At 42.0% G+C, this 12,455-nt stretch overlaps 1 protein-coding gene across 2 annotated transcripts in view; it reads left to right on the top strand.

The window, feature by feature from the left end:
* Positions 1-5,606: 5,606 nt before the first annotated feature.
* The window catches only part of abcf1 (ATP-binding cassette, sub-family F (GCN20), member 1), a 17,421-nt gene continuing 10,572 nt past the window's right edge, over positions 5,607-12,455 (top strand). Inside the window, exons 1-11 of one of the 2 annotated variants that reach the window (XM_005950049.3) lie at positions 5,607-5,824; positions 7,833-7,904; positions 8,255-8,301; positions 8,379-8,456; positions 8,803-8,914; positions 8,997-9,028; positions 9,121-9,210; positions 10,346-10,417; positions 11,094-11,174; positions 11,254-11,349; positions 11,944-12,066. In XM_005950049.3, coding sequence (XP_005950111.1) covers positions 5,764-5,824; positions 7,833-7,904; positions 8,255-8,301; positions 8,379-8,456; positions 8,803-8,914; positions 8,997-9,028; positions 9,121-9,210; positions 10,346-10,417; positions 11,094-11,174; positions 11,254-11,349; positions 11,944-12,066 — 864 coding nt within the window. In that variant the 5' untranslated portion in view covers positions 5,607-5,763. The remainder of the gene's footprint in view (positions 5,825-7,832; positions 7,905-8,254; positions 8,302-8,378; positions 8,457-8,802; positions 8,915-8,996; positions 9,029-9,120; positions 9,211-10,345; positions 10,418-11,093; positions 11,175-11,253; positions 11,350-11,943; positions 12,067-12,455) is intronic. The other variant, XM_005950050.3, reaches the window with a different exon arrangement.

Genomic DNA, 12,455 nt, shown 5'->3' with positions numbered 1-12,455 from the left:
CAAAGCGGATGAAGATGGATGGATGGATGGATGGATGTCAGAAACACTGCCCTCAGAGAGTCAGGCAAACAATAGACCATTTTGAACAGAAGGAGCCGGTGAAGAGCCGTAAGTGGGAGCCGAGAGGAGCAGACTTCAAGGTGAACAGTGAGTTTCCTAAAGAGAACCTGGAGCGACATAAGGTCCTGTTCCTGATCCGAAAGTTAATCCAAGGAGGCTCCCTAGCTGGCATCATGGTTTTACGTCACCAGGCAGCTTTATCATGACCAAAACACCACACCATGGCTGTACCTTATTTTAATTAATTTTGGATTTGGTTCATTCTTCATAAATTGGATCAAAACACTATACAGCTCTCTAAACGCATCGGCTACGACTAATGATCTTATTTCCCAAAGCTTCAACCTACAGAGGGGCACAAGACAGGGCTGTCTGCTTCCCCCCTCACTTTTTTTTTTTAAATCAAACCACTAGCAGGAGCAATCTGCCAAAAATGTAGATAGTAAAGGAAATTAACTGAAAATATAGACCATAAGATAAACCGATATGCTGATGATGTATTACTTTTCCTATGGAACACACAAATCTCTCTTCTGAAGACAAACACGCTCACAGATAAGTTCTCATCCAGTTAGCAAACTCCAGTATACTCCAGTATGCTAACTGGAGTAAATCAACCGTTCTGGCCCTAAATTGTATGCCTGTACAAAGTTTCTGGCAGAGGATGCATGAAGACTTATCCACATGTATGTTTTTCTTTTATCTGTTTATTTATTCATTTCTATTTGTGTTATTTCAGCTATTACATTATATGTAGTATAGTATGACAATGTCTAAGGCGGGACAGGCAGAAGAAAAAAATGAAGGGAGGAGAAAATAGAGAAAAATATACAGTGGGATGCAAACGTTTGGGCAGCCTTGTTAATAGTCATTATTTCCCTGTATAAATCGTTGGTTGTTACAATAAAAATGTCAGTTAAATATATCATATAGGAGACGCACACAGTGATATTTGAGAAGTGAAATGAAGTTTTAATTGTTTAAACAAAACTAGGCAGGTGCATAAATTTGGGCACCACAAAGAAATGAAATCAATATTTAGTAGATCTGCCGTCTGCAGAAACTCCAGCCTCTAAACGTTTCCTGTAGGCTCCGATGAGAGTCTGGATTGTGGCTGAAGGTATTTTGGACGATTCCTCTACAAAACATCTCTCGTTCATTCAGGTTTGATGGCTTCCGAGCATGGACAGCTCTCTCTAACTCACAGCACAGATGTCCAATAATATTCAGGTCTGGGCTGAGATGAACGTTCCAGAACGTTGTTCTTGTTCCTCTGCATAGAAAGCTTTAGTGGATTTTGAGCAGTGTTTCGGTCGTTGTCTTGTTGAAAGATCCAGCCCCGGCGCAGCTTCAGCTTTGTCTCTGATTCTCCAGAATCTGCTGATACTGAGTGGAAATGATAATAATAATAATAATAATAATAATAATAATAATAATAATAATACATTTTATTTGAGGGCGCCTTTCAGAAACCCAAGGTCACCTTACAAAAACACAATTAATAAAAGGAACAATAGTCATAAAATACATAAAATAAGTTAAAATTACAAAACAGAGCGTGACAACAGATAAAATCAGCATTAAAGCGAATAAGCCAGTTTAAACAGATGTGTTTTGAGCTGTGTCTTAAATACGGAGAGGGAGTCAATATTTCTTAGTGCAGGAGGAAGAGAGTTCCAGAGCCGAGGAGCAGAGCGACTGAAAGCTCTGTTCCCCATAGTGATAAGGTGTGATGACGGAACAGTAAGATGAATAGCAGATGATGATCTGAGAGTGCGGGAAACAGTGGTGATATGGAGCAGGTCACACAAATATGAAGGAGCAGATTTATGGATACACTTGTATGCAAGAAGTAAGATTTTAAAATTTATCCTGGCTTCTATGGGCAACCAGTGAAGCTGCTGAAGAACTGGGGTAATATGAGCACTTAACGGAGTGCAAGTTATGACCCGAGGAATCCATGTGTCCCTCAACTTTGACAGGATTCCCAGTCCCTGCACTGGCCACACAGCCCCACAGCATGATGGAACCACCACCATATTTTACTGGAGGCAGCAGGTGTTTTTCTTGGACTGCTGTGTTCTGTTTCCTCCATGCATAACGCCCCTTGTTATGCCCAAATAACTCAATGTTAGTTTCCTCAGTCCACAGCACCTTATTCCAGAATGAAGCTGGTTTGTCCAAATGTGCTTCAGCAAACCTCAAACGGCTCTGTTTGTGCTGTGGGCGGAGCAAAGGCTTCCTCTGCATCACTCTCACATACAGCATCTCCTTGTGTAAAGTGCGCCGAATGGTTGAACGATGCACATGATGATGATGTTGCAGGTCTTTGGTGCTGGTCTGTGGGTCGACTCTGACTGTTCTCACCGTTGCTTCTGTCTCTCCGAGATGTTTCTTGGTCTGCCACTTCCAGCCTTAACTTGAACTGAGCCTGTGGTCTTTTTCTAATCTAAAAAAAAAAAAAAAAAAAAAAAATCGAATTTCCCAGAGGAACCCACCCGAGGGATTAATAAAGTTCTATCTAATCTAATCTAATCTGATCTTTTTCTCAATATGTTCCTAACTGTGGAAACAGACGGCTTAAATCTCTGCCCAAATTTATGCACCTGCCTGATTTTGTTTAAACAATTATTGCACACTTTCTGTAAATCCAATAAACTTCATTTCACTTCTCAAATATCACTGTGTGCGTCTCATATATGATGTATTTAACTGACATTTTTTATTGTAACAACCAACGATTTATACAGGCAAATAATGACTATTAACAAGGCTGCCCAAACGTTTGCATCCCACTGTAATTATAGGATAGAGTACAAACAGAAATACATAATGTATCGCCACCTGCTGCACCTGTAAGAAAAAAGCAAACATACAGCACCTGGAACACAAAAATATGAAAGTGGTGGTGTGAGTGTGAACAAGAGATAGCAATAGAGAGAGAGTGTTGAGAGTGTTGAGTGTGTGTATGTGTCTTTTTCGTGAAATGTACTTGAAAATGAGCGTGAGCTGCACTAAAAATCTGTTAGTAGGATGTGTGTCTGCTCCAGGACCCAACTGTGTGTCTCCCACGTACCTGAAAGTCTGTGCCAGCCAACTGGCCCCAATCTTAACTCATATCTTTAACAGATCTTTGGAGCTATATGAAGTGCCTCCACCATCATCCTGGTCCCAAAGAAGTCCACCATCCTAGGATTCAATGACTACCGGCCCTTTGCCCTGATGTCTGTGGTCATAAAAGCCTTTGAAAGCCTGGTGTTGAGCCACCTGAAGGACATCACAGAACCCTCGTTAGACCCTGCGCAGTTTACCAAACAGGCAAACGGGTTGGCCAAAGATGCAGTCATTGTAGGACTGCACTACATCCTACATCACCTTGACAACCTGGGATGTACACCAGGACCCTGTTCACGAACTTCAGCTCAGCCTTTAACACCATGATCGCAGACATCATCCACCTATCTCATCCAGCTTGTTTTTCCTGCACCAGTCCTTCGATTGCTCCACCTCCTTCCTGTAGCTGGCCTCGTCGTTGTTTGTGATGCATCCCACCACAGCTGTGTCGTCTGCAAAATTTACAATATGACAGCCAGGGTGATTAGGCGAGCAGTCATATGTAAGCAGCATGAACAGGAGGGGACTCAGCACACAGTCCTGAGGGGAGCCAGTGCTCAGGACTATGGAGGATGAGGAGACATTGTGGATCCTCACAGACTGCGGCCTGTTGGTCAGTAGGTCCAGAACCCAGTTACAAAGAGAAGAGCTCAGTCTAAGAGTCAGTAATTTATCGACAAGGGTCTGCAGGATCTCCCTCTACACCAGGGGTCCCCAATCCCAGGCCCCGAGGGCCGCTGTCCCTGCAGGTTTTAGATCTCACCCTGGGTCAACACATCTGAATCACATGATTAGTTCATTACCAGGCCTCTGGAGAACTTCAAGACATGTTGAGGAGGTCATTTAGCCATTTAAATCAGCTGTGATGGATCAAGCACACATCTAAAACCTGCAGGGACACCGGCCCTCGTGGACTGGGATTGGGGACCCCTGCTCTACACTAATGACTGCACCTCAGGAGAACCATCTGTGAAAATCCTGAAGTCCATGGATGACACCACCGTCATTGGTCTGATATATAACAATAAGACGGTGCAGTCAGAACCACCTGGAGCTGAACCCGCTCAGCAGACCCGACAGAGGTTGTACCTCCTGCAGCAACTAAGGAAGTTCAACCTGCCACAGGAGCTGCTGGTCATCTTCTACACTGCCATCATCCAGTCTGTCCTATGTACATCAGTCATTGTCTGGCTCAGCTCAGTCATGAAGCAGGACAGGGCCAGACTGCAGCAGACTATCAGGTGTGCAGAGAGGCTCGTTGATGCTGATCTTTTCTTCATCCGGGACCTGTAAAGGTCCAGGAAGCAGGCAGAAAACATCTCTGCAGACCCCTCACATCCCAGATAAAAACTGTTCAAACTGCAGCCTTCAGGGAGGCTCTACAGAGCGCTTTACTAAAACCAGACGCCACAAACAGCTTCCCCCCCGGCTGTCACACTGATGAACATTGTGACTCAACCCACTGTTATATCATTCAGGTCATATGCACATATGCCAAAAATGAAAAATATGTCGAGGCTCAGATTCTGAATGTCAGACACCACCAAAATGTTGTTTTGTCATTAAACGACTGAAGTTCAACCTATGAACACAATTCAACATTAATGTAGTCAGAACACTGACTGTCAGCTGCATTTCATGTTACTTTGAGTAGATTTAGTTAAGTGTTTAATCTTAAAGTCATTTCAGCCTCATCTTCACTCAAATATTCAGATCATCTCCAAGATTCAAGGTGACAGATGATTTATCATTCATAAATGTGTAACATACACTAGGCCATAAATGTTTGCAGTGCATGGAAGCTAACAGTCTCAGAGCATCACTGTCCAGATGGAGTCACGATGGAGACTATTGATTTTATTCTGAGCTGATAAATAAATGTAAACGCTGTCTCAATTATATATTTACGACTGAGTGGCTGTAAAAACATTCAAGTTAATTACACAAAATAGCAAACTAACATAAATCTGAATTTCAGTTTTTGTAAAACTGTAAACTTGTACAAATTAATTGGCTCCTTTATGAGTGAGGAAAGGAATCGGTGTGTCAGTCAGCTGGTTCAGGGGCAGCAGGAGGGCAAAGGTCAGTGAGAAATTCAGAGTTTGTTAAAGAAAACCTGTTAGCGAGCAGATCACAGTGATTGTTACCACGGCAGCTGACTCAGAGTTAAAGTTAATTCTCTTTCTGGAACAGGAAACCCTCATTTCAATTCATTTCATTACTTAAACCCGGATATATCATATTTGTATTCTTTATTCTCCAGATGTGCTTATCTGCAAATAAAACAGCCTAATGTAAAATTACAAGTGAAACTGATTCCGTAGTCAGATAAACAAACACGGTTGTATTTAAAGAAATATTCTGGACGCGGTCATCCAAGACAATGGTGGCGGTAAAGTGAGGTGGCACCTGACTCATTTGGCGAAGAAGAAGAATTTTAACGTTGTTGGCGATCCGACTTCTTCACGTCATCAGGTCGCTGTGTCACATGTGTGTGGGGCTGTGAAAGCCTACTGGCTTAAAAAAGAAGAGAAACAAACCAAATTTTTAGCAGCTCTAATTTCAGAAAATTGTAGTTAAAATAATAAAATGCCCAAAAAGGTGAAAGAAGAAGCAGAGTGGGTGGACGATGAAGCAACTCCGGCATCTGGTGAGAGACGCGTGAGAAGCTAGCCAGTAGGCTAAGTAGCATTACAGCTAAGTTAACGATAAGTAGCACAGATAAAGAGAATATAAACAGAAACAATACCGAAAACTCACAGTCTTCATTTAAAACTGCACGCTGCCAACAGTCGCTATCTCATAAATAAGCGCAACTGTCATGAAGCCTGAGTATTGTCTGATCTGTTGAAGCCCAACTTTTACCAAATCGCTGTTTAGCTTAAATATGGTCACGCAGAGGCTCAGCACCGGTCGACTCAAGCTCATGTTGGTGATGGTACAGTACAGGTTTAGGGAAACAACCTGATGCCAAACGATGGATCAGCAAACAACGTGCTTTAAGCTATTACACCACGCACCCATTTCCTAAGCTAATGCCACACTGTCAGTAATAACCCGTGTAACATAAAGGGAGAATAGTAAAAGATAAAAGTAGAAACTGATATTTAATGAACGACAGATATGTCGCTGAGCCTTACCAAGTGGTCCGAATAAACTGTACTAGCTAACACACACACACACACACATATATATATATATATATATATATATATATATATATTAGGATCCATGTTGCAGCATTTTAGAGGATTTGCAGTCACGAAGTACCTAGGATCTAGATTTAACATGTGTAAGGCCTTCAGTATGGTAAACTGCCTGAAAGGCATTGCGTTTGGATTTGTACTTAAATACAACTGATTTGACAGCATATAGTAAATCCTGTGGTCTAAGCCTTCCTGAAGGTCTTTATATAAATAGAGATGGCATGCTCATTGTACCTGCATAGGGTTTCTTCCCACAGTCATTTATGTTAAGGTTGTTCTGAATTGGTTTCTAGGTGTGCATATAAGATAACTGCAAAGTTGTCAGTGGTAAGATTGGTATAGCAATGCCAGTGTGTTTCCCAGCAGATTTGGCTGTGTAATTTCCAGCCTACTGTTGAGAAACTATTGTTAAAACAGACGACAAGCCCACCATCATTCATCTACGGATCCTATTGCTCTGAAAGGAGTGAATGGTTCTGTAGAATCGACTATAAAAAAAGTACATTTCTGAGCACAGATGCTGATCATTTAAATAATGATTTTTCGATGGCAGTGTGACTCTAAAGTGCTGTACTGTTTGTACGTTTTCTCCCCAACAAACACAACCATGTCGATTTTGCACCATCAAAGGCGTCTGCGGGTGAGAGAAAAGTGTATAAAGTGTGTAGTGAGGGGTTTTCCAGCCTTAAAACATCTACAATAATTGTAAAAAATAAAGCTGGCTATTTCACAGATTTCACCTATCGCGGGTTATTTTTAGAACGTAGCTACCGTGATAACGAGGGACGGCTGTAGATTGAGACGGGTGTTTTATATCTGGGTAAATCGGACAGCTCAAGTGATTTTGGAGTATTTAGCTAGAGGAGGGCTGAGTTTTAGAAACTCTTCTACTGTATAAACATGAAATCGCCCTGCTGTGAAACCACTGCAGCGTAAATTAAACTACATGCTGTTTGGTTGCAAGTATTTATCAAAACAGAGTCACTGCCACCTGTGGGCGACTAACTGTCCCTGCAAAAGAAAATCCACTGAGTGACACATGGGACAGTGTTAAAAAACGATGTTTAAAACTGACTGAAGTTGTAGTCAGTGTTTAAGATCCAACATTACAAATGAAAAAAGAAGTAATCTGTGTGCACTGTTGAATAAAGACAGGACTTTACTTAGAAAAAGGGACAATGCATATTAATGAACATTTTAACAAATGTAAATATGCCAGGTTATAGCCCTGGGCTCATTTCCATCTGCAGACCCTCGTGCAGGTTTTGTGCTCACTGTAGATGTTCTGGAGTGATCTCACTCTGGAAATGTGATTTAAAAACCTTAAATGCTGAAAACCACTCTGATCACTGAGAAATGTAACTTAAGACATCCAGAGAAGCTAGACTGTGTTTTTGTTTGGGTTTTTGGGGTGTAAATATTCTCCAACTCCTTCCACTGTGTTATTTTAAGTTGGCAGGAATACTGAAGACCAGACGGAAAGCTCAGCTCTTTCCAGCTCAGCACCTCTCAGCGGCACACCAGGTGCAAAACAAGACATGTTTTGTTAGCCCTAAATGTGTCGCCATTTCCTGTAGTCCTTAGTCAGTCGTGGTTGTGTGATTCATTTGTTTTCACGTGTTTCTTTTCAAAGTTTGTGCTTCTGAAATCGGCACAAACAAACATGCATAAAGCCAGCCAACCCCGTAGTGCTTCTACCTTTGTAGTACAGCTTTTGTCGCACTGACGTGCACTTGCTCACACTGTTGGTAAATTCCCTCTTCCATTCTACTAGGTTATGACAGTTACTATTCTAGCTTTATACACAGAATTTCCTACATCAGTGATGCCCAGTTGTGTTTCTGTAAAATTTCAAATCGGTTTTCTTTCAACAGAAAAAACTGTCAAAAAGGGGAAGAAAGATAAAAAGGGGAAAAAGTCTGTGAGTACATGTTTAATATAACATATAACATTATCGTTTTTTAGACAGCATGTCTCATTGGATGTGTTTTTCTCCAGTTTTTTGAGGAACTTGCCACAGATAGCAAAGCTGAAAAGGTGGACGTGGTGCCTGTGAAAGACATGCATGGAAAACAGGTAATCAACATGACATGTAGGTGTTCAACTAAAACACTGAAAAGAACAGCATTCACTTTCTGTAACTTAACACAGGCAAAAAGACAGGAACATCTTACCAGAATTGGAAATTGTATCGCGTAGGCTGTTTTTTTTTGTTTGCCCCCCTCCACCCTTTTTCACATTGAATTCCAGCTCATTCAAAAGCATGTGATGGAGCAATCCATCTTCCTGCCTGTGGGTTAAACAGCCCTGCTGAAAAAGAACCGGTGTCACTAAGCTCAAACTGGTCTTGAATTCTAAATAAAGCACCAGGAACAGTGTCTTTAAGATTCTGACTACTTGTAACATTTGAATTTTTTTCAAGCCTCAGAAAAAAAAGAAAGATCGGCGGAAAGGAAAAGGTGACGATGCAGATGATGAACATGTCATGTTGACACTGTCAAAACTCTCAGTGGAAGCAAGCGATGAGGATTCAGGTATATTTCTAAAACAATATCTTTCTTTTTCCTCATAAAGTGTATGACGCTGTTTCAATGTACTTATCTTTTGATTCCACAGTCACTGTCTCCAGTAAAGGAAGTAAGAAAAAGGTTTGTCAGCACTCACAAACACTCTGCTTGACCTCTGCCATCAGCAACATTCACACGCCGACTCTGTGTAAAGCATCTCTGGTCTCTTTCAGGGTGGGAACATCTTTGCTGCTCTTAGCCAAGGACAGAGTGATGAGGATGAGGAAAGTGATCTGGATGAAGATGAAAAACCTGCAGAAAAGGTGCAGTACTCCATGTCATGTGGGTTAAGAGTGTTAACAGTTAATATTCCTGCCAGTATGGCTGTGACCATAATGTGGTAGCTTTATCTAAGTGCAGGCATTTAATTCTATAAATATATATATTACCAATGCAGACGGATAACACTTGCCTCAAGGGGCTTTAGAATATAAGAGAAGAACCTTGGAGCATTAACAATCAGACCTGTGAGCAAGCACAGGAAAAACTCCTTTCTAGCAAGAAACCAAACAAAAGAAGCTGGTGGTGCAGGAAGGAGAAGAGAAAGAAGGAGAGCACGGAAACACAAGGATAAAACTCGAACAATGGAAGAGACAAAAGTTAATGACAATGCAATAGAGACACATAAGCCATCTGTTGGTACATCCAGCAGTCTGCTACATTAAAATCACAACACAAGCTGTGTTCTTCCTGCTTCAGATAGACTGTGTTTATATCCATGATTTCATGTTATTGTTTATCAAACGGGGAAACATGTTTGTGGTCTTCTTTTGTGGTCGTCTCAGTGAGTCTTGGCTGGAGCGTGCCGAAACTTGCAGTTTTGGAATCTGTGAGATCTCGGCTTTTAGAAAATGTGTTGTTTGCTTGGTTACGTGAAGTTCGCGTGAACTTGTGCGTTGGTAGTTTGTGTTTCACTCCCGCATTCACACCCATGGGCAATGTAGATGAATCAGTTAACCTATCCCCACAAACTGCATGTCTTTGGATGGGGGGAGGAAGCCGGAGTACCCGGAGAGAACCCACGCAGACACGAGGAGAACATGCAAACTCCACACAGAAAGACTCGGCCTGATGGTGGAACTGAACTCAGGACCTTCTTGCTGTGCAGCAACAGTGCTGACCGTGCTGCTGATATTCAGTTTCTGATTTTTTTCTTTTTGATAATATAACAGCGCACATACAGAATGTAAAACCTTTGTACTATTAAGAGAAGGCTGGTCAACATCTCTGACTTCTTTATTCCAGCGACTGACTCAGTGTTCTCTTTTTAAAAAATGCATGCTTGCATCAGATTTCCTTCGGTCTGCTGCTGGACACTTAATGTGTCTCGTCTGTAATGTTGGTCTGCAGACATTTTCCACTTTACCAAACAGCAGTTTCTGATTCTTTTACTGTCAGTCAGGGTCTGATGAGGAGGATGTTGAAGAGAAACCTACAAAGAAGACCAAGAAGGCTGAAGTTAAGTGCAAGGTGAGTCCTGCTCACATCCATACCTGTCAATGCGTGTCTTGCTGAGCAAATAACGTCTGTATGGCAAACTCTACAGTGGCATTAATCACAGCCTTATTTCAGTCTATAGCATCTTCTCTGTTTGCTTCTTAGCTTTGACTGTAGTTTATTAAATGTCAGTGGACTACATTTTTATATTGCATTTCATTAACCTTAAAATGTATTTGCAGTAGTTGTCATCTCAGCCATCACAGTTCAAAGACTTGAAATGTGAAATTTTAAAAGTATGAAATATCGGACACTTGATATTCCAGCCAGAACCCCCACAATATAAGTGAGAAACCCTTCAGGTGATTGGCTGCCTGAGCACTTAGTGAGAAAGAAGAATTCCCTCATTAAAAGGAGGAGATATAAACAGAAAATCTCATCTTTTCACACTGTTGTCATATCTCCCTTTGTATGATCTGTGAGCTTCTGTACTGATATATTGTTAAAACAGAGTTTCTTGGCAGCAACCGTGAACCATTACAAACATTAAGAGGTGCAACACCTAGAACCAAACAAGCACCAGTCAGTTTCTATTTTAAAGTCTTAGAGTCACTGGAACATGAAGAAGTTGGACAACAGCCACCTGTTGGATAATGATGGAGTTGGTGTGCTTTTTCTCTAATGATGGGTTTTCATTCTGTCCACGTAGAAAGAAAAAAGTGCTCAGAGACCACGTAGCATGGATGAAGATGTGGAAGAGGAGGGTAGTGACATAGGTGACACCACAATGGTAAGTCTTTCTCTAAGAGTGTTGTCCTGTCTTCTCTGCTTTGCTCAGTGAATAAACCTTTTCTGACTATTACCCTCAGAGTGCAGAGGATGTCATCGCAGAGCAGGCCAAGAAGCCAGAAGATGACCTGTATGCTAATCTCACCAAAAAGGAGAAGAAGAAGAAGAAAAAACAGGTAATTACTCTCCATGCTGTTGTGTCAGAATGTTAAGAGAACTACCAAACCTATGAAAATAGCTGAGTCTTATTTAAAAACGAAAAGCAGTTAAAACTGGCATGAAAGTAAATGGCTGTATACTCGGTCATCGATCCGTCTGTCGACCTCCCGCTCCCTTCTCCCGTCACTCGTGAACAAGACCCCGAGTTACTTAAACTCCTCCACTTGGGACAGGGTCTCGTCCCTGAAAGGGTGGAGTGCCCAAGTGGGCCGTTCCAAGGCGAGCTGGAGGCCATCAGCTGATGAAGCCAACAGGACCACACCCAGAATGGGATGTCACTAAGTTCATATGCGTGTGAAGGCCTATATAGTGCAACTGCCTTTCAGAGTCAAAGCCTTCATCGTCACTGTTTATGCTGTCAGTGTGAAATGAAAACATAAGAGCAGCCCTGCAGGATCGTACACATTTTTGTAGGCACCATAGCCTGCTATGGCATCACTGTGGGTTCATGGGTATAATCTCTGTGGTTCTGATGTAATTAGCATATTTTGTGCCTTGCTGTTGTTCTCATTTGTGTGGTTGTGCGTCCATGTGTGCGCCGTTCCTTTCAGATGGAGTATGAGCGTCAGGTGGCCAGTGTCCGTGCTCAGAATGCACTGGAAGGAGATTTCTCCATTTCCCAGGCTGAGATGTCTTCCAGACAGGCCATGCTGGAGAACGCCTCTGATATCAAGGTTATTGTAGCTTTCTTGACACTTGCAGTGTTCTGCGACTACTGCCTGAAATTCTGTCCTATAAAGTTCTTTGAAAAACTAAGTACACCCCATGATTTAATAGCTTGTCAAAGCACCTTCCCTGAAAGTCCCTCCTGTCTTTTTCCTCATTGTGCTATCATGAACTTTAATATTTCACATGCTAACTCAGGCCTGTGAAGTCTGAGATGTAACTGCTGACCTTAGGCTGAATCTGCTAGAAAGATTGTGTTAACACACACCAGAGCAACAAACACACCAGAGCAACACACACACCAGAGCAACAAACACACCAGAGCAACACACACACCAGAGCAACACACACACCAGAGCAACAAACACACCAGAGCAACAAACACACCAGAGCAACA

This window comes from Haplochromis burtoni, unplaced genomic scaffold, assembly GCF_018398535.1.
Source record: "Haplochromis burtoni strain Fernald_Lab_line unplaced genomic scaffold, NCSU_Asbu1 Contig_711, whole genome shotgun sequence".
In the NCBI taxonomy this organism is placed as follows: Eukaryota; Metazoa; Chordata; class Actinopteri; order Cichliformes; family Cichlidae; genus Haplochromis; species Haplochromis burtoni.
The sequence above is the reverse complement of the archived record's forward strand: the minus strand, read 5'-3'. Positions and strand labels throughout refer to the sequence as shown.